This window comes from Penicillium citrinum, assembly GCF_028827155.1.
Source record: "Penicillium citrinum strain IBT 23319 chromosome Unknown utg000007l:1.0-2040159.0:1.0-2041076.0, whole genome shotgun sequence".
In the NCBI taxonomy this organism is placed as follows: Eukaryota; Fungi; Ascomycota; class Eurotiomycetes; order Eurotiales; family Aspergillaceae; genus Penicillium; species Penicillium citrinum.
In genome coordinates, this window is record NW_026622692.1 from 625,594 (window position 1) to 646,257 (window position 20,664).

A 20,664-nucleotide genomic window follows, 5' to 3' on the forward strand; every position below is an offset into this window, starting at 1 on the left:
GTTACTCATAATTTAGCTATACGCATACTATTCTAATTATTAACAGCATCATCCCACCAGTACCCTACTTGATGATATCCAACACTGTTCATTGTTGATATCTTAATTAATGATAGTACTGTGTAGACTGTTTTGCTAGCGTGTTGTTTGTCTGCCACTGTTACATCTAAATGTAACCTCTCCCGCCTAAAGTGGCCCACCTTTCATCCCCCCGCCCTTCAAAAAAAAAATTCATGAAGTTGTGAAATTTTCAATCAAATCTCGAACTGTCGGAGGCGGATGAGAATATATTTTAGTAATGGCAAGGTCCGATCCATCTCTTCACGCCTTCTTACAGCCTCTTCGAAATGATATCACGCGGTTATACGCGCTATCTTCCAGTCTTTCCATCACATATCGTCAACTAGCCGCGGGTTCCTCGGAGCTCTTCTCCCCAACGGCCACAATACGTCTCCCTACAGGTCGGGAAAAAGGTCGCTATTTGGCAGTATATGTCGGTCTGCATTATCTCCGGGTGGCGTTTATCGAGTTACTCGGCGAAGAACAAGTGGGAAAACCCTCACATGTACGACGCACTCTAGAAAAGGCGTGGCCGATTGAAGATCGTCTTCGTCGAGACCAGGCAACGGAACTTTTCGCATGGATCGGCGATCGTATCGCGGAGGTAATTCATGATGATCTGGCAAATTCCAAGGTCGATGCTCCTGCCGAGGTGGCGATGGGCATCTCCTTTTGTTTTCCTATTAAGTATGGATCGCATCATCTTATTCCCCCCCCCCCACCTATTTCGCCCTGCGATGCACCCCCCATCATCGTTGTATTGACCAAACGGTCTATAGACAAAAGCTGCATAACGAAGCTATCCTTCTTCCGACGGGGAAAGGTTTTGCGTTAGGCGCTTCTCTCAATCTACAGCGGGCTCTGTTAGATGGGTATGAGTGCCACACGCGACGCTCGGACGAAGACCCGGCTGAGATGCCAGCAAAACGGCAGAAGAAGTACTGTCTACCCAAACTAAAAATCACTGTCATGACTAACGATACCATTGCAACTCTCGCATCGCTCGCATATACCAATGCGTTCCATAATTCCCGTGTGGTCATGGGTCTGATTTGCGGTGCCGGCTGCAACTCCGCTGTGCCCATGAAGATGGCTGATCTGCAGGAAGAAAAGACTCAACACATCCGGGAAAAAGCACCAGATGCCACTGAAACTGTTGTTTCGACAGAATGGACCCTTCGAGGGGCGGCAGCTCCATTGCAGGAGCATGGGATTGTAACAGACTGGGATAAAGAGCTAGAGGCTCATTCTGACCGTCCAGGGTTCCAGCCATTTGAATACCTAGTTGGAGGCCGTTACATGGGCGAGCTCGTGCGAATCATTTGCTTTGAATGGTTCCATAAGATTAAAGCGGTATCAGTGGCATCGCTCCCATCGAAGCTGGTCGAAAGGTTTAAGCTTACAACAGATTTTCTCTCTCTCCATGTGGCAACGAGTCGGTCTGACGAGAAATTGGCGAAGAAGCTATCGGAGGAACTTCCACCTTCTGAGTCCAGTGATTGGATGTGGACATCTGAGTATGCAGGTCATATTCGCCTGATTGCCGCCGCGGTGCAAGATCGATCGGCTGCTCTGGTAGCGGCAGCGACTGTAGGACTTCTCGCCTGTACACGGGAGATTCGATTACAGAACGCGGAAGTTTTAGATCCTCCATCAGAATCAGAATCAGAATCAAAATCAGACGGAGAGCAAGAGACCTCCCTTGCAGATACCAAACTTCCCGAGAATGGCTCCTCCATGTCGGGATGGAAGAATGGACCTGAAGAGTTAGTAGTGGCTGTCTCTGGAGGTGTGATTTCACACTATCCCAACTATAAGGAGACAATCCAACTATACATCAACCGTCTCTTGATCAGCGATGGTCCTCAAAGTGGAGGGAAGAGCGTCCTCCTTAGATCAGCCGATGATGGAGGTATTGTCGGCGTTGGAGTTCTTGCGGGGACGGTGGCCGGTGAAATCAATGGGATTATCAGTTCCCCTCAAGATGAAGCAGCCAGTCAAATGGGAGCGCCTAATATTCCATCATATTTTTCAGAAGTGGGAAGTAACTGTTAGATGACAAAGAGATACCAATGCATTTAGAAAGTCTGTAAATAAAGCAAAAGAGAAAAAATAGTTCAAATAACTCATGTCAACCACTCAATCTATCGTACAAGTCAAAGTAAATAAGAAAGCTTCTAACATGATTGATAAGTTAAGAGCTTTGCCTCGTTTAAAACAGTATCATAAATTATTTCACGAGGCCATACCGGACGACAATTCAAATGAGGTGCGTTCTAAACAGTCACCAAAACACTTAGAATCTTCTTCCAGGCAGATCCACTCATTAAGAATGTGCAATGGTCTCCCCTCCAAACCGTAACATGTTCATGGCAGTATCTACTGCTGAGTAGCCTGCCACTGCTCGGGGGTAAAACACTTAGGAGTCCAAGCATGGATAGCAGCAATTTCCTCCTTCAAAACGGCATTAACAAGACGGTGTCGAGCAAGCATAGTTTTTCCCGCAAATTGCTGTGAAACAATCACAGCCTGAAACGCTTGTCCACATCCACCTAGAATCCCAATTAGTTTAATTCCGTTTATCATCCCCAGTGCACAAGTAGCTTTTGCAAGCCAAAGAATCGATGTCTAGTCTTACCAGATAAATCCTCAATCTCAACATGATCAGCCTGAAGCTCAGAAATCAACTTCGCCTGAAGTGAATCAGTCGTGATGCCAGAAGTATCAGCCATAGCAGCGTGGACGGCGGAAAAAGCGCGCGCGGAGAATGAGGTTGGGCGGATTGTTTGTGGACGGAAGAGGTAGCGGGTGCCTCTGCTCAAGACAGTTAGGGAGGAGGCGCGGGGAAACATGAAGCTTGGCGGGGGTGATTGGGGAGAAGAGGTGAGGTTTTGCTGCGGGCGGTTTCGCAATGAGGTTGCCAATCGCGGCGCATTACAAATTCAGGGATTGGCTGTGGCTGGTGGGCACGTGGTGTAACGTGACTGTGGGGCTAGATCTATACAAAGGATATTCTTGGGGCATATACAAATTGGAACAATGTTTTGTAGAAATAGAGAATATTCCGATAGAATATCTTTTGGATATGAGGAGTAAACTTACTTGTGCTCGGTTTTCCAAGTATCTCTCAAATTCAGTGGCTTCCTGTCTACCACTAGCCTACTAGAAAATGAGGAAGGATAGCACAGATGAATTCCTACAATATTTCCATGATAAAAAGAAACATCTTAAAGACCATTTGAGAATTGAGAAGGATATCCTAACGACAATGACAGGTGAACAAATGAGAAATGGAAGCTTGAGGAAGAGTGATCGACAAATGGGGTTAGAAAGGGTCAGAGAGAGAGAGAGAGAGAATTTCAACAAGTCCAGGAAATAACGCTGGATCAAGGGAGAGAAGGAAAGCAAAGGCGGAACGTGATAGAACAGAATATCGGTCTTGTGTTGGCTTCCCAATGCAATTAACCGCACGAACTATCGTAGATAGATGTAGAAAGAGCAGGGTGAAGGGCAGGTAAGGGCAAGAGTAGGAAACATTGTTCCAGCCCACGTATACTCCCAAACAAATCAATGATAATGGACATAGCCGGTGCTGAACAGCAAATTTACAAATCAATCAAGCTGCCACCGTGTTGCTGCTGTTGCTTCTGTGGCTGAGAAGCACCCCACGGGTTACTAGCTGGCTGTTGCGCCATATAGCCGGTTTGCTGGGGCACGCCAGTGAATTGCTGTCCAAAGAATGGGTTGGTACCAGTTTGATTCGCGTGCAGACGGTCCAAACCTTGACCAGCAGAGTTAACAAATGTTCCGGGCGCTGTGTGCTGTGCAGGAATACGAAGATCTCCAACGTTTCCAAAGGTATCTTGTCCCTCGCCAGTCGAGAGAAGTGCATTCAGACGGGCGTGATGGGGGTCTGATGGCTGTGGTGGGGTACTCTTCGGAGGCTGCGGTGCTTGGAAATTGGTAATGGGGTTTGGTTGGGTCGGCTGCTGCGTAAGCGGGTTGCTAGCTTGGTTGAATTGGCTGTACTGGTTGTACTGGTTCGTTGCCCGGTCTTCCGCCAGGGTATTGAGCGAGGGAGGTCCCTGTGGCTTGTTGAACTGGGGTTGCTGGGTTTGTTGGGTACGCATGGCGAAGGGGTTGTTGGAGCCTGTCGGCATGGGCTTCAGGGCCTCGGCTGGTTGGTTAGAGGACCAGGGATTGTTGCTACCAGCTGACTGGTAAGTCTCTTGCGGCTGTTGCTGTTGCTGCGGCTGCTGTTGCGCGAACATGTCTCCGGGTCCACCATATGGGTTATTGGTGTTAAATGCGGTATGCTGGGGCTGGAGAGCCGCCTGCGGTTGCAAAAAGTTGTTCTGGGGTTGTCCGTATGGGTTCTGGTCAAATCCGGTGGGTTGCTGGTAACCATTGGTGTAAGGGTTCATGCCCGTGGGCTGGTTTTGGAATCCAGTTGGCTGTGCGTATTGATTGTTGAGGAAGCCGGTCGTCATGGGCTGCTGCGCGTTGATCGGGTTGCCGAACCAGTCCACGGCACCCTGTTGCTGATAGCCCTGGTTGAAACCAGTCGGCTGCACCTGGGTGGGAGTATCATCAAAGAGCGCGTGTGCATTGCTCTCCTCCAATTCACGTTTCCGCAATTCCTCCTCCTCTTGACTAAGTTTGATGGCCTTGGCAAGGTCTTCATCATTGTCGATACCCGCTTCCTTGGCACGTCGTCTTCGCTCTTCCTCGGCTTCAGCTTTGCTGGCTTCGATTGCAAGGCGGTATTCGGTGTCGTCCTCGTCATCGGGGTTACGTCTCCGTCGCTCCCGGCGCGGCGGTTCGTTGCCAAAGCCCCCAGGTTGATCATCAAGCCCGCTGACCCGGGTTTTCCAGAGCTTACGATCGGATCGTTCGCTTCGCAATCGGTCTTCATCCAGGACCAATGCCGTAAGTTCCTTCGCCGCAACGCGAACTTCAATTGAATAAGCATAAATTCTTCCCTCAAATCCGGCTCCAAGAGTGATACTCACCGTTCTGGCCAACGTCACGTCCCTCCTCGTCGACATATTGGAATTCGCGCAATGTTTTAATGATATAGACATTTTTGCGCGCCCATGTCACAACCAGCTCCGAGCCTTCGTGAAGGCAATAGTCCAAGACTTTCAATGATTTCAGGACGTGTCGCCAATTCTTTCCTTTGTCGTTGAGACGCTTATCAATCATGTCCATGATCTCATAGAACTCGTTCGGACTACATGCAATCTATGTTAGATAAGATGCCCCTTATCATATGTTGCCTCCCAATGCTTACCTCCCAAAGGTCATGGCCGCGATCTCGGACATGTCGGTACCCGTCGGGCCCCATGGATCATTGCTGGTTGCTAGAATACCATTTCCATTAGCTTATGCATTGCGATTGGCTAGAGCGCGATCATTGACAGTGCCTATGATATCGACAAATGGACGCCACCGGCCCAATGAAGGGGTAGTGGCAAGAAGAAGTCCAGTCCATCAAGGCGAGAACTGAGTGCAGGATTTCTCGATTTTTGATCTCAGGTAGAGGCGTTCCAACGTACCATTTCGGACCTTCACCTGCACAGATGAATATCCCTTTGTAACGTTCTTGACGCTGCGCACGACCTTCGACATGGTGCCGGGATGGTCGCGATCTTTGCAGAAGGCGAGGGGTGGTGTCGGGGTGAAGTTGCGATAGGCAAGCCGCTCAGATTGTTCCGGAGGGGGTTATAGCTGGAGTGTTCTTGGTTGCCAAGCTCTTACAGCCCACTCTGTCACCTTACTCCGGATGGCGGCCCAAGGCGGTAGACGTGGAACGAGTCTGCGTAGATGCAGTGTATATCCTATTAAAATATCAAGTCGGCGGACCAGCCACTGAGAGGGAGAGATCAAAGAATTGGGCGCTTGGGTGGAAAAGAGAGATGAAGAGAGATGAGTTGAGGAGAGGGGACTGTGGCTGGAACGGGGGACACAGCCTTGGCAATGACGAGGCGGGAGACTGCCGATCTTGGAGGGTTCCAACAAGAAACGGTGTACTTTGGGTGTAGTCTTAATGTACGGAGGACTAATTTATTTTTGACAGTGGAATTGACTTAGTGTAGTACTATTAGAGTTACTGATAGATTATAATATCTCCGGTTCAATCCCTAGTTTCCCAGATTTGGCAATACGAATCACTATTATTTATGCATTCGAAGACAGTGGCAATGTCATTGCTAACGCCGATAATAACTATACCAGTTGGAATTCCATTGAGATTAAGCAACGCACATACCATTCAGTATGGCAATATGTGCTCCTACATAAAATTGCTGAGTGCTTCAGAATGGCGGATCTGCAGGGTTCAGTCCTTCTCGAACGCGTTCAAGTTTGGCATATCACCGCCACAGCTGTGGCAATGGGCCGCGTCAGTCTAGGCAGCCGCCAACCTTGGAAATTGTGAGCGAGTAGTACCACTGAAGTTAGTACATATCTATGAGCTACAGTAGAGTAAGATATATAAAGTCCTTTGCAATTCTGCATCACAGGCAATTATTTCGCCAATGCTTGAAATCTAGGGTCACGGCAAATGAATAAATGCCAATGAGTTTACTACGAATATGTTGTATATTGTATACGCCCTCCATATGCATATGCAATGTATGCCATTTATATCTCCGCCAACTGGTGAACTGCGGATGCTCTACATGAACCTCATTATCTAGCATAAACACAAAGTAATGAAATGTATCCTTCAATATCGTATTATGTGCAGCAACATTGCCAGCCTTTACTCCTCTAGGCGAGGACCTTCTCGGCGGCCGAAACTTAATTATTGTCAGTGACAGGCTTTGACGTCGGGGCGAAACAATCATACCATTCAGACCAATGTTGTCGGGTTCCACGAAAGCCTCCTTGACTTTGCCAGCCTCGACCAGCAAGGCATAACGCTTGCTGCGGTTGTTACCAAAGATTGCGGCGCTGTCAAAGCTCAGGTCAAGAGCCTCGGTGAATTGACCAGAGGGGTCACCTAGGAAGCGAACCTAAGGAATGCTGTGAGCTCAAACAGGTCTGGAGGTATAGTAAGGAAAAAGATCTGTCACATACACCGCTCTTGCCTTGGGGGTCAAGAGAATCGGCCCACGCTTTAGTTCTGTAGAGTTTGCAAATCAGCGTCCCATCCACAAGGAACGTTAGAGCGTAATGCGCCGCATCCCAGGTACTTACACAAAAGGATCGTTCACGGCAACGACGAAAACCTGGCCGGCCTCTTTGAGCTTGGGGTGATTGATGTAACCAGGGATGTGACTGGCCGAGCAAGCGGGGCCTAGGTGGTGCGAAAGTGGTCAACATCAGGTCCAAAGCTTCCCACAATCGAGAAATTGAATCTTCTTTTTTTTGGCTTCAATGCTGGTGTCACCTACTGAATGCTGCCGGAACACCGACAATGACACCCTTGCCCGAAAGCTCCTTGGCGAGGTTGACCTTGTTACCTGGGGAGCTTTCGACCAGGTCAATGTTGGGGATGGAGTCTCCCTTTTGGACGAACGCGGGCGCGGTGCTGTGGAAAGGCGCGACACCGGCGCGAGGGACACGAGTAGCGAGACGACGAGCGGCGAACATTTTTCAATTGCGTTGTTGGAAATGAGAGATGGTCAAAACAAGAAAGGGAAGAGGAGAAAAAAGAGGAAGAGAGGAGAGTAGTTCAAGAGGTGATGTCGAGCTCAGCAGCAATTCCGTCATGGCGGAAGGCGCGACGATCGTCATTTCCAGGGCTCCATCATTCCTTCCCTTTTCTACTACGTACTACACCAAATTGACTTGCCTTTCCCCGGATCTGCCATTCTACAGTATCTACTCTTGTCTACTCTACTCTATATTCTTTAAGCATTCACACGTTATACTGCAAGGACACTCTTTACAGTATGCATTGGGAAATCCAGTTATTGTTATTTACTGTATTGTATGTACCATTCCCACTGCCCACGGAATCGGCGGGAAAAGAACCGAGACATCCCCGATGGTTCTTTATTTCAGGTTCACCAAGGTTCACATTAGAGAATTCCAGCCTTGCTAGGGATGTCATTTCCAAGTTGTGAATTTTTTTTTTTTAATATTATTATTACTGATGATGATGAATACGGTGACGAGGAGTATACGGTGACCACACTTTTTTTCTATTGCCTCTGCCAACTCATTCAGTGGACCTCAACCGACCAGATGGACTGGTTAACGCGCACCCACGAGGAGGCCCACCGATCCCAGTTTGGTGGAGACGTTGTGCTCTCCTCAAAAAACCATGTCTTAACGCTTTGTCTTGGCGTGTCATAATTTTTCTTTTTCTTTTCTTTGCCTCTTTTACTGTACATACATACTACATACTACGGAGTACATTATTTTTCTGGCTTTAACGCTCTACAGTATTACTGACCGACTGAATACAGTCTATTCCCAAACAATTCTAAACATTATACGGAGTGTATGCAAAGCCGAGAGCTAAATCATGCAGCTCCCCCTCCATGTCGTGCGCACTGACTTATCAAGCACCCTCTCTCTTCCTCTTTCTCTTTGATGATTGTACTATGTAGCTGGTGTACACTGCAGACTCTGCGTCTGCGTATCTGGCGTATCTGGGGGGGGGGAATGTAGGAATCCAGCCCTGCATTTGCATGCAAGTATCTACTGTATAGACCATATAACTAATCAATATCGTTGTATCAATATATACCAAATGCTTAAATAAAAATGAATAATTTTTTATATTTCAATAAAATCAACGGTTAAAATGTATTCAATACTGTATACTGCTGGATAGTACCTTGCGATACGCGCAGGGCCATTCCCACTAGCAGGTAACTTTGGTACACCCGCAGTACTCGAGTCGACCGCCCACTCCCCTCCACCCCCCGTCCAATTCCCTTCAAGAGAATCTTCTTCTTTTCTCAGCCCACCTTTCACCCTAGCGACTTGCTATTTTTTTTTCTTTCCCTTTTCTTTGCTTTTTCGACCTTCAACCGCACCCCCGGCCATCTTCTATCCCTATCGAATCGCTTTCTTGCATCGCAGCCCGGTCCCCCCCGGGTTCTGCTTGACCTGCTTTGCCCCGGCCGACTTTCGTTTAATCGACCCTTCTAGGCCATGGAGGGTCAACAGCCTCAGCCCCCAGCAAGTGGGAACTCCTCCGACTTTGTAAGTTTCTTGAGATCCTCTGAATCGGTAGATCAGGATTCTAACAATATGTATAGGTGCGCAAACTGTACAAGTAAGTCCTCTATCTTGCCTCCTTAGCCGACTTTTCACCCGCCGCCGCGCGCCTTCTTCGCTCCATCCTGCCGCGACCGTTGAGATTCTGTCTGGATATTGACCATGATGCTAGAATGTTGGAGGATCCTTCCTACGCGTCTATTGTACGCTGGGGAGACGAAGGGGATAGCTTCGTCGTCTTAGAGGTAATGCGCCCATCCGGCTCTGTGCGGTCGCACTAAGTTAAACTAACTCGGGGCGATCCAGTGCGAGAAATTTACAAAGACTATCCTACCCAAACACTTCAAGCACAGCAACTTTGCCAGTTTCGTTCGTCAGCTGAACAAATACGACTTCCACAAAGTTCGCCAAAACAACGAAGAGAATGGCCAGTCGCCGTATGGTCAAAATGTAAGATGCTCCTTTTGAAGATCTTGTTCCACCGTTGAGACACATCATGGCCCCTTTCACTCCATCACCCCCGTTTACTTGATAATTATGGCTTACACAAGTCCACCTTTCTAGGCGTGGGAATTCAAACACCCGGAGTTTCGTGCCAACAGCAAGGAATCCCTTGACAACATTCGCCGTAAAGCCCCGGCTCCTCGAAAGCAGGCCCAGAACAATGACGACTCCGCCCCAACTCAACAGATCGACTTGCTTAACCAACAAATTCTTGCTCAGCAACAACAGATCCAACATCTTTCAGATCGCTATGCACAGCTTACAGTGGATCACCAGTTGATGTTACAGGAGACGATGCGGGTCCAGAAGACCGTGTTAAACCATGAGAATGTCATCCACCAAGTGATGAATTACTTGCTCACAGTAGACGCGCGCCAAAGAAGGGACAGCAAGGCTGTCGCCTTCCAAGCACAAGGATCGACAATGAGCCCATCCCAGGTGCCTACCGCAGACGACGAGCCTTCATCGCCTCTCCAGCAGGCATCAAAACTACTGAGTGATATGAACGCCCAGATCCAATTTAATCTCCCGGGCGTGGATGCGAATGATCCTCAGAAGGCTGCGGCTGCAGCTGCAGCCGCTCCAGGTGTGCCCCAAGTTCCTACTCCAGCAATGGACGTCGCATGTAATGGAAGCGTGCGCCCTCCAGCTACTGCCGCGCCCACGCCAATGGTATTTCCGAATAAGATGGGTGGAGATCTGGAACAGGTTGTTTACCCCGTTGGAGCAACCAATGGGATCGATCCTATGTACAGTGAGCACGTCAACAATGTGCCTTACCCAATGCCAGCAACAAAAACAGAGGAACCCGAAGCACGTCGGCAATATCCTGACAACCGAAAGAAGAGCACAAATGTTGACCCGGGCTGGGCTCGTAGCCCACAGATTCTTTTGGTCGAGGATGATGCTACTTGCCGACAAATCGGCGGGAAGTTTCTCTTCTCTTTCAACTGTGTTATTGATACCGCGGTATGTTTACATTGTTTCAAACTTTGGGGAGAAATCAGTTGGAGCTAATGCCATGTAGTTTGATGGCTTGCAAGCCGTGAACAAAATCCAAGATGGTCAGAAATACGATCTCATTCTGATGGATATCATTATGCCTCATTTGGATGGTGTTTCTGCTTGCCACCTTATTCGCCAATTTGACCGTACTCCTATCATCGCTATGACCTCTAATATCCGAAGTGACGACATTCAACTATACTTTCAACATGGTCAGTAAAATTATGCCCCTTTACGACTTTCACTATCTACTCCAATCAGATTCTAACATTTGTATTCAGGCATGGACGATGTTCTACCAAAACCATTCACTCGAAAGAGCCTACTTGATATGCTTGAGAAGCACCTGGTCCATCTCAAGACCATGTCCCAGGGAGTTGAGGCTCCCCAGCCCCCTACAGTTACCATGGCTCCACAGAGTTCTGCTACACAGTCTATCAAGGAGGATAGCTCTCCTGGTCAATCCCCTGCTGGCTCTATAAACAATTGGCAATCCCCTGGTCAGTTCCAGCAAGCCATGCAGACTGTTCCACCAACAATTCCGACTGTGCAAGGGCAATACGTGGCTGCAGCTGGGGCAGCGCCACCAGCCGCCGCATATACCGTCGACCAGAACGGAGTTCAATATCCCGCCCCTCCAGTCGCGGTACCTTCATCAGGACCTCCGACACGCCCACCACACCGAAGACAAATGTCCGACATGTCCAGCGCTGCTGATGTACAGAACATCGCTAAACGTCAACGCATGTACGCCCCACCTCAACAGCCAATGATGGCCGTACAAGCTGGACGACCTGGTTAGGGACCATTTCGCTCTCGCTCTCTCTCGCTCTCACCATTATTCTCTCCGTCCCTCACACACATCACCTCCTCCCACCTGTCTATTATCTCACGATTCCCACTGTTTATAACGAGACCCATATCGTATATCACCCACCCTCACTTTCTGGATGTATTGTCTTAAGTCACGGTCTTCCCACCTCCCTTACAGGTCATGGCGTTTCTTTGAATTCTCTTTATTTAAGTTGCCGGTAAAGTGGGTGGCGAAATTGTGTCTTTTTCACGCGTCAGCTCTTTGATATACATTACGGGCGAAATTGTTTCTGTCAGGTACATATTATTAACATCTTTTATTTTCATTACTATTTTCCATTCTTTGAATAAGTCTTGGGGGCCAAATTGCATGGTTTGTCTAATCTCCGTACCTTGGGTAGAATAGGGACTCGGACAGGAATTGACAGGATGTATTCATCATCACTTTGAACATGTTCAAATGTTTCGTATCACTCGTCATTCAACGATGGAGAACCCCACTACACCCAAACAGCGGACAATCCCGCGGATCGTCCCTTTGCATTCCTAGCGTGAAGTTCTAAATCGATGGTCTAGACCATCGTCCTTTTATGTACGGAGTACAGGCTTGTGTAATCGCGTCCTTGCCTTGAGTAATTAAAGGAGGCAAGTGTTGGAAATCAAGGATAGCAAGTTAATTTCAGTTTGCGTAGCAAAGGACCGCGAAATCACGGCAGTCTTATCCGAAGAAGAGATCGAACTACTTGATTATCAAATCCCCATTGTTCTACACAGAGTTTGGATGCTTTCGTGAATTTGAAGGTCTAGACCGCGTCGAATCCCCCCCACATCCAATTGACCTGCCGTTAATATTAATAGCAGCTTAATATAGGCATGGATTATCGTTTGGTCTGATCCATGGATGATCGGCCCGCCTAATGTATGTATGTATGGTATGTACATAACCTGATTTACGCATCCTCATTTGCGGGAACGTTATAGTTGCTACTAAGTACTTGAGTGCACTAAGCACAAAGAATCTCGACATCAGCGACCTTTGAAATAAAATGTGAAAGCTTCTAATATAGAAAGTCTGGTAGTAAATATTGTGAAATATCAAAAGATTCGTAAATTGTTCATAAACCAAAATGTAGACATGCATTAACGACCAAGTAGCTAATTGGAAAAAAATTTCTTAGATTCAATTTGATCTCAAATCGTTCCAGTCAGTCACGAGACCACACTCGATCTTGGCCAGTCACGTGTTTGAAGAAACGAACAGTGCAAACGATGCAAACACATCAACAGAGAAAGAAGGTGGGAGTCATTCCGCGGCTTGGCGGGGTTTTTTGTGCCTTTCTTTGATAGCGACTACATTCATTGTACCTCGCCGTAGACCGATCTGCGACCTTGTCTTTGTCGTGTCTGATTCTGTGATCCAATCTCTTCCCAGGTATGAGCAATGAGCAACGACGGCATTTCGAGACCTCTGCGCAGTTGATCAGAAACCCTCGAGTCTGCCGGTCCGAGGAGCCCTCGGGGTAGCTCCAAAAGACTCTATCTGCTGACATTCTCTAGATTCGTCCGGAAATGGGTGCGAAGCAAAAAGGCGGCTCCAAGTCGCGCGGCAATGCGACAGAGGAGGTAGAGGAGACTCTGCAGGCTGTGGTATGTAACATCGCTGGATGATATACGGTGATAGCAATCTCCTTGCTCGTTTCGTCCTAGTCACACTCTCCATTTGAACGAGTAATTAGAGAAAACTAACGAATAATCGTGGAGTAGGTTCTTGCGGATACCTTCGAGACTAGATTTGAGCCCTTCACCCTCGATAAACCCCGCGTATGACGACCCATGACCACGACATAACGAAAACCACAAGCACTGACAAAATGAAATGGGATAGTGCCTTCTGCCGCTGGCAAATACACCTCTTATCGAATATACTCTCGAGTTCCTCGCCAATGCTGGTGTTGAGGACGTTTTCCTCTACGCAGGCGCTCACTCCGATCAATTAGAGAAATACATCAAGTACGATGGGCCCACGCTTGGTTGAAGCTAGTAAAGAAGGACGAGACTAACGGTATTATTGCAGTTCTTCAAAATGGCGAGCTTCTTCCTCTCCCTTCAGTCAACTGACTTTCCTGAGAACAACTTCCTCATCTGTTGGTGATGTGCTTCGTGACCTCGATGGCAAGCATCTGATCACCGGAGACTTTCTCGTCGTAAGCGGCGATGTCATCAGCAATCTTCCTATTGAAGCAGCTTTGAAGCAGCATAGAGCTCGTCGCGAGGCTGACAAGAACGCAATCATGACCATGGTCCTGCGCGAAGCCGGCCGGAATCATCGTACCAAGTCCACATCCATCTCTCCAGTTTTCGTGATTGACCCGACCAAAGACCGTTGCCTTCACTATGAAGAGATTGACCACCACTCGGAGGAGAGCTCATCTCGTTTGAACATTGACGCAGAGATTCTTCTATCACATGGCGAGCTTGATATCCGACAGGATTTGATTGACTGCAGCATTGATATCTGCACACCAGATGTGCTAAGTCTCTGGTCTGATAGCTTTGACTACCAATCGCCCCGGAAGCACTACCTGTTTGGCGTGCTAAAGGACTATGAGTTGAACGGCAAGACTATCCACACACATATCATCAAGGAGGACTACGCTGCACGGGTACGTAACTTGAAAGCGTATGATGCGATTAGCAAGGATATTGTCTCTCGCTGGACCTACCCTCTATGCCCTGATACCAACTTGCTTCCGGGACACACCTACGATCTGCGCAAGGGCAGCCTCTACCAAGAGCAGGGCGTGACTCTGGCGCGATCCTGTGTCATTGGTCGCCGTACGGTCATCGGACGCGGCACCAGTATTGGTGACCGAACTACAGTTCACAGCACTACTTTGGGTCGCAGCTGTAAGGTAGGTCGAAACGTCAAATTGGAGGGCGCGTACATCTGGGACAATGTCGTTATTGGAGACGGGTCTGATATTCGCGGTGCGATCATCGCAGATGGCGTGGTTATTGGCAAGGACTGCACCATTGAGCCTGGAGCTCTCCTTTCATATGGTGTGAAGATCGCAGATGGTGTCAAGGTGGAAAGCGGAAAACGTATTTCCAAGTCCAAGAGGGATGGAAGCGCAGCTCCCACCGACAGCGCTGTGGTTGGCGAAGGTGGAGAAGGTTATGAGTTCATCCAGGGCGAAGATGAGGACGAGGACGAGGATGATATTAGTGTTGCATCCTCTGGTCTTGGTATGTTTGATATTTCCCACTTGGCAAAATGTTGAGATACGAGGCGATGCTAATTCTTTTTTAATAGTGTATCGCATGCCCGGCCTTTCACTTTCTTCCGCTTCGATTTCGACACTATCGTCCGAGGTTTCCGAGGGTTCCTGGGCACGATCTGCACGAAGCAGCTTCTCTGACGATGCCGAGGACCACTTCAACGCAGATGCAACGGGTAGCATTCTGGATAGTTTGCGTGAGGGCGTCACCGCTGATGTGGTGCAACTGGAGCTTGTCAGTCTGCGTATGACAGCAAACGCCTCTGATACCCAGGTCCGACGAGCGATTGTTAGTTCATTCATGCAATATATTGAGGAACTCATGAACAGGGGCAAAGGTGCCAGTCAAGCCGTTCACCAGGTTTTCTCTCAATACTCCGAGGTTGTGGACCGAACCTTGTTCGATCGAAACAAGGATGAGAAGAAGGATCAAGTTGACCTGCTTCTTCAACTTCAGCAAGATTTGATCAGCCGGGAGAAGGGTGAGACTGTTCTTTTGTTCACTGCGAAGGAGCTTTACGAGCTTGAGTTGGTCGATGAAGAAGCATATGAACAGTGGTGGAATGATCCTCGCTGCAGTGAAAGCGAGGAGATGAAGAAGGTTCGCAGTCAGGCACAGCAGTTTGTGCAGTGGTTAGCTGATGCCGAGGAGGAAGAGAGTAGTGAAGAAGAAGAGGAGGACAGCGACGAGGAGTAATCTTCAAGTGCTGCAAAGGTCGATTCCATTTTTATACCATGGCATAAACTCGCATTTTAGAGCCACCAAAAAGGATAACAGTTTGATTATGAATTCTATGCTTGATGAAAATTCTATGTGTCTTGTGTGAATATTTAACTAAATCAAGATCATGGCTTATACTATTATCTGAAGTGCTCGGTAACTACCGTACTATGTAGTAGTTGGTCATAGTTACTTATGATACAGTAGGTACGTACTGTAATAGTATAACACTCCGAGGTGCATCGATCCAGGCATCCGACAGGCAATCCCCTTCCCCCACGCCTTGCGGATACTCTTCCTGCAAACATCTCAATGAGTCAGAACAAATCAAATCATCAGGTTACCATCTTTCTGCCTATCGACTAAGTTACTCCAACTTAACCCTTAATAAACTAGCTTAGTCCCCTACTACGTTTACGATTACACTTTTGATTCTTCAAAGAATACTTTTCGCTCTCCAATCTATCCACCTTTTCCCCACTCTCGCCGCCCCCGAACCAACTTCCACCCGAATTTCTCAGTGACGTTGTGGCTCACCACCTTCATTTTTTAACCTCCCCTTTCACCCTCCTTTCTTCTCCCCCCTTTTTTCAATCCACCCTTTCAACCAACCCCCAACGGCTACCTGCCGCGCGTCTCCATCACGCCTCCCTCTACGCGGAAGAGAAAGGCAGCCGAGGCGGCGATTACGGACAACAGGCCCCTCACCGAATCCGCCACCAAGGCTGCCCACACCCGAGCCGCCACCCTTGCCGGTCACTCGCGCAAGCCCGCTTCGACGGGTCCCGCGACCACCCTGTCCACTGAGTCGAGCAGTTCTGCGAGTTCAACCAGCCAGAAGAAGAGGGATCTCGCGACTCCCGCGACAACTGAAGCAAGCATGGACTCCGATGACGATTTTATGAGCGATGTATCCAGCCAGGATGATTTTTTGGATATGCAGGGGAGTGATGATGAGAGTTTAGGTGAAGGTGTGTATCAATATGATTCCCGAATACTTTTCCCAGTGCCCTTCAGTCTTTTCTCTGGGCGTTGAGAATGACTGAGATGCTATCCTTGTATCATCCTGACTAACCGATTCATCCTTTAAACCAGATTTTGGAGATCTAGATACCGGCTTCTCAGATGACAAAGACCTACTCAAGCAAAAACGAAAACCATATGAGGTCGAGTTCAAAGTTCTCGACCCTCAAGACATCGAACGCGAACAACTTGTACAGATTAACGAGGTTTCCGCCATCCTCGGGTTACCCCCAGAGTCAGCGGCAATTTTGATGCGATTTGGGCGATGGAAGCAGGAGAAGTTGATTGAGGGATACATGGAACACCCAGAGGAGACTCTCGAAGAGGCTGGGTTAGGAACTAATTTTGAAGGCACAGCCAAAACGGAGGTCGTTCCTGGATTTACTTGTGAGATTTGTTGCGAGGATGGTGATGATATCGAGACGTATGCGATGCGCTGTGGACACCGGTTCTGTGTTGACTGCTACCGACATTATCTTGGACAAAAAATCAAAGAGGAAGGAGAAGCTGCGCGAATCGAGTGTCCCGGTGATAACTGTCATCGTATCGTTGATTCGCGATCCCTTGATTTACTCGTTACGGACGAACTCAAGGATCGGTAGGAGTTATTCTTGCCTTTTTTTTTTTCAAAAGGGGCATTTTAGCTAACGTGTCTATTCTCCAACAGATATCGCACACTCCTCACGCGAACTTATGTCGATGATAAAGATAACCTACGATGGTGCCCGGCACCAAACTGTGAGTACGCAATAGACTGCGCAGTAAAACCTCGCGACCTTCGACGCATAGTTCCGACTGTCCGGTGCGTGTGTAAGCACGAATTTTGTTTCGGGTGCGCTGTGACCGATCATCAGCCCACTCCCTGTACACTGGTCAAGATGTGGCTTCAAAAATGCGAGGATGATTCGGAAACAGCCAACTGGATCTCAGCCAACACAAAGGAATGTCCTAAATGTGTGTCTACAATTGAAAAGAACGGCGGTTGCAACCACATGACGTGCCGTAAGTGCAAGCACGAGTTTTGCTGGATGTGTATGGGTCTATGGTCCGAACATGGTACCAGTTGGTATAACTGCAATCGATATGAAGAAAAATCCGGACATGATGCTCGCAGCGCCCAGGCCAAGTCGCGTGCATCTTTGGAACGATACCTACATTACTACAACCGCTATGCAAACCACGAGCAATCTGCAAAGCTGGACAAAGACCTCTACCTGAAGACCGAGAAAAAGATGACCAGCCTACAATCACAGTCCGGGCTATCTTGGATCGAAGTCCAGTTCCTTGACACGGCTTCCCAAGCGCTGCAGCAGTGCCGTCAGACCTTGAAATGGACGTACGCTTTTGCCTATTACCTTGAGCGGAATAATCTCACTACAATATTCGAGGATAACCAAAAGGACCTGGAAATGGCTGTCGAGAGTCTCAGTGAAATGTTCGAGAAACCTGTCCCGGAGCTGGCTGAGCTGAAGGTTGATATCCTGGATAAAACCGCCTATTGCAACAAGCGCCGGGTCATTCTTTTGAGCGACACGGCTGAAAATTTGAAAAATGGTAAGTCTCATATATCCCCATGAATCTCAAGGTTCCTCCAATTGCCATTCATCAGACCATAGGCTAACACTGACCAGGGGAATGGTCGTTCAATGTTGAATGGTAATAATCTCCATCTTCATATAGACGATTTCAGATGAGAATTTGACGACGTAAACGAACTTCCCACTCGCATCCCCCCCCCCCCTCTTCTTCACCTACACTCATGTAGGCAATACAATCCAACTCCTCCGCTTTCAACACCCCTCTACTACTCATTTCGCTCTTCATCTTTGCCGTAGCATCGCATGATAAATTCCCGCGGCCGGATTCATGTTATCTCAGCAAAGAATGCATTAAATGTTTTCCATTTGAAAATCAATCGACATGACCCAGCATTTTTCGAAGTTCCTTGTGTTTCTATCTATTGCTTGAGGATGTGGCGCCGTGGTGTTGAGACTTTTTGGTCGTGGGTGTTGCCATGGTCAGATTGTTCTCTATTTTTTATATATTTAGGTAGCGAGTCTGCTCTACAGTTTATTTTTGGCATATTTTCAGTTTTTCAGATCACTAGTCGTAGGTAGTGGTTCAGCTAACTATACTACAAGTTGTATTATTGCCCCTATTACTAGTAGCTCATCAGTACTAATTACTTCTCACGTTTGGTACAGGTGCAATGATCGATCTGCAGCTTAATGGTAGCCAAGTTATCTACAAACCCATGGAAATCTTATTGTCAACACTATCAGCAGACGCTATGTTAGTCTAGAAATCTTGACGAATCAACGCTTGACCATCAGTCTTGAAAGGCTTGGAAATTGCACACTGTGACTGTATTTATGGATTAATGCAGGTGAGCCTTCATTAAACAACATTGTAGTTTTCCCATTTGTTTCTCCTGGGTTTAAACACCCACTAAGTCATTCTACTTTGTCCTAATTGAATGGTTGTTCTTGCTGTTGTTCAGATTTGAAGGATAGGAATCGCTGTACGTAAATAACCAACCATAGCTTGCTATTCTCTAAGACTTAATAAACGTCAAATTGTTTACGATCAGTCGCATGAAATCCATTGACGGCTCTATAAGTATGAAGAAAGACATCCAACCTCCATATCCTATAACTCTTAGTAAGGACCACGAATATCAACGTTGTTGACCATTTGTTGAGTGCAGAAGGGACGTAGCCCACGTTTCACGACAAATGAGCCGCTCTAAAGATAGCGCCCTTCGCAGGCTGATCATCATTGACCCATCAATTCCTTGCTCGATCATGATGGGCCATTTCACCACTCCTTCAACCTACGCTACGTATGGATTAACACTCGGCACTAAAGGGGCTTGTACATATCTCCTCCAAATTGAAACTAGATGCTCTTCCCTTACCGGAATGCCAGTCAGGTGGAACATGGAGATTTTTACCTGCGTCTTTACGTACGAAGACGACCAGCAGGGTTTAGCTTCATCCACAAGGGTTGATGCCCACCCGGGCCTCGGCAGCTCGGCCGGCAGAGTCGCGTGGTCAGGTGCAGCCCTTGATTGAGAATGGTCTCGTATTTGCTGGAGGGCCCAGAGATACATTTCGTTTACTTTATTAGGTCACTTTTCTTTTTCTTACTTCCAGTACTACGTAGAGTAGTCAAGAACTTCAAGCTGGATCAGATGTGAAGAGAGTCAAGACTCATGAGGAGAAGATATCTATGGGTATCCCATGGTAAATCTCTCTCCGCCGTGTCAGGATAACTTCTAACGGCCTTCTCGAAATGATCGCTGCTTCCATCAATTTCATCGGGTCCTTTGATCCACTTGCAAAGGGGGTGTCGACTAGTTTCTCCAGGTCGAATACACTAGTCCCAGATCGCAGGGCCAAATAAATGAAGGGGACGGCTTATCAGATTGATAAAAATGACCAGAGCCGTAACAAACCGGTACTTCGGTTTAACTTGCGGAATACATACTAAATAGAAGTACCGGTCGGTACCGAAGTAAGACTGGGAAGGTACTGCCGATACAATACGCCTTACCTAATCTCCGTCATCGGATACTCCCATCGGAGCGAGGCCTGGCCGGAAATTCTGAATAATCCAAGAGTCCATGCGAGAGACAGAGATGAAATGTAGAAGGGAGAAAAAAAAACATACGGGATCGCACGGAAGCTCAAAGTAAAATTGGTAGCAGTAGTCAAAAAGTACACAATTGGGGGTAGTTTGTTGAGAAAGATGATACTCTTCAAAGAGACTCGGGGATCGGGATATTGGGATGGGAAGAATGGGGGCCTCGGAGCCTGTGGAATCCAGCGAAGGTCGGCCTTGACAATAATTTCCCTTCGTCCCGCGGAGGCCCGTCTAAACTCAAGAATTTCCTCCGTAATTTTCTCTAAGGATTTTCCAACATCAATTCTTCAATTTTTGTTGAGTTGAAAGAAATCAACCTCACAAAGAATAATTAAAAGAAAAAAAAAACCGGAAAACTTTGCGATCTGCAATTCTTTCGTTGCCAACTTTCTTCCGCGCCCCCTGGTTCCTCCCGTTGTGGGCATCTGGGCCTGT

The 20,664-nt window shown here is 47.8% G+C and overlaps 6 protein-coding genes across 6 annotated transcripts; 3 read left to right on the forward strand and 3 right to left on the reverse strand.

Moving 5' to 3' along the window:
• Positions 1-298: 298 nt before the first annotated feature.
• On the forward strand, positions 299-2,115 carry N7469_007905 (hexokinase family protein; the record flags this gene model as incomplete). Its single annotated transcript, XM_056646823.1, has 2 exons — positions 299-747; positions 840-2,115. 2 exons carry the CDS (start codon positions 299-301, stop codon positions 2,113-2,115), a joined length of 1,725 nt encoding a protein of 574 aa, XP_056498374.1.
• A 324-nt stretch (positions 2,116-2,439) lies between these two features.
• Positions 2,440-2,912, reverse strand: N7469_007906 (uncharacterized protein; the record flags this gene model as incomplete). The annotated part of the gene is made up of 2 exons (XM_056646824.1): positions 2,440-2,612; positions 2,699-2,912. 2 exons carry the CDS (start codon positions 2,910-2,912, stop codon positions 2,440-2,442), a joined length of 387 nt encoding a protein of 128 aa, XP_056498375.1.
• Positions 2,913-3,665: 753 nt separating this feature from the next.
• Positions 3,666-5,691, reverse strand: N7469_007907 (epsin; the record flags this gene model as incomplete). The annotated part of the gene is made up of 4 exons (XM_056646825.1): positions 3,666-5,014; positions 5,073-5,293; positions 5,354-5,423; positions 5,619-5,691. 4 exons carry the CDS (start codon positions 5,689-5,691, stop codon positions 3,666-3,668), a joined length of 1,713 nt encoding a protein of 570 aa, XP_056498376.1.
• Positions 5,692-6,834: 1,143 nt separating this feature from the next.
• Positions 6,835-7,659, reverse strand: N7469_007908 (peroxiredoxin family protein; the record flags this gene model as incomplete). Its single annotated transcript, XM_056646826.1, has 5 exons — positions 6,835-6,863; positions 6,914-7,079; positions 7,144-7,189; positions 7,264-7,363; positions 7,461-7,659. 5 exons carry the CDS (start codon positions 7,657-7,659, stop codon positions 6,835-6,837), a joined length of 540 nt encoding a protein of 179 aa, XP_056498377.1.
• A 1,449-nt stretch (positions 7,660-9,108) lies between these two features.
• Positions 9,109-11,551, forward strand: skn7 (uncharacterized protein; the record flags this gene model as incomplete). The annotated part of the gene is made up of 7 exons (XM_056646827.1): positions 9,109-9,225; positions 9,282-9,298; positions 9,413-9,485; positions 9,547-9,690; positions 9,805-10,713; positions 10,772-10,961; positions 11,031-11,551. Exons 1-7 carry the CDS (start codon positions 9,175-9,177, stop codon positions 11,549-11,551), a joined length of 1,905 nt encoding a protein of 634 aa, XP_056498378.1. The 5' UTR covers positions 9,109-9,174.
• Positions 11,552-13,131: 1,580 nt separating this feature from the next.
• Positions 13,132-18,244, forward strand: N7469_007910 (uncharacterized protein; the record flags this gene model as incomplete). The annotated part of the gene is made up of 8 exons (XM_056646828.1): positions 13,132-13,209; positions 13,448-13,572; positions 13,637-14,808; positions 14,876-15,533; positions 16,261-16,532; positions 16,657-17,182; positions 17,252-18,138; positions 18,216-18,244. 8 exons carry the CDS (start codon positions 13,132-13,134, stop codon positions 18,242-18,244), a joined length of 3,747 nt encoding a protein of 1,248 aa, XP_056498379.1.
• Between the last annotated feature and the right edge of the window lie 2,420 nt (positions 18,245-20,664).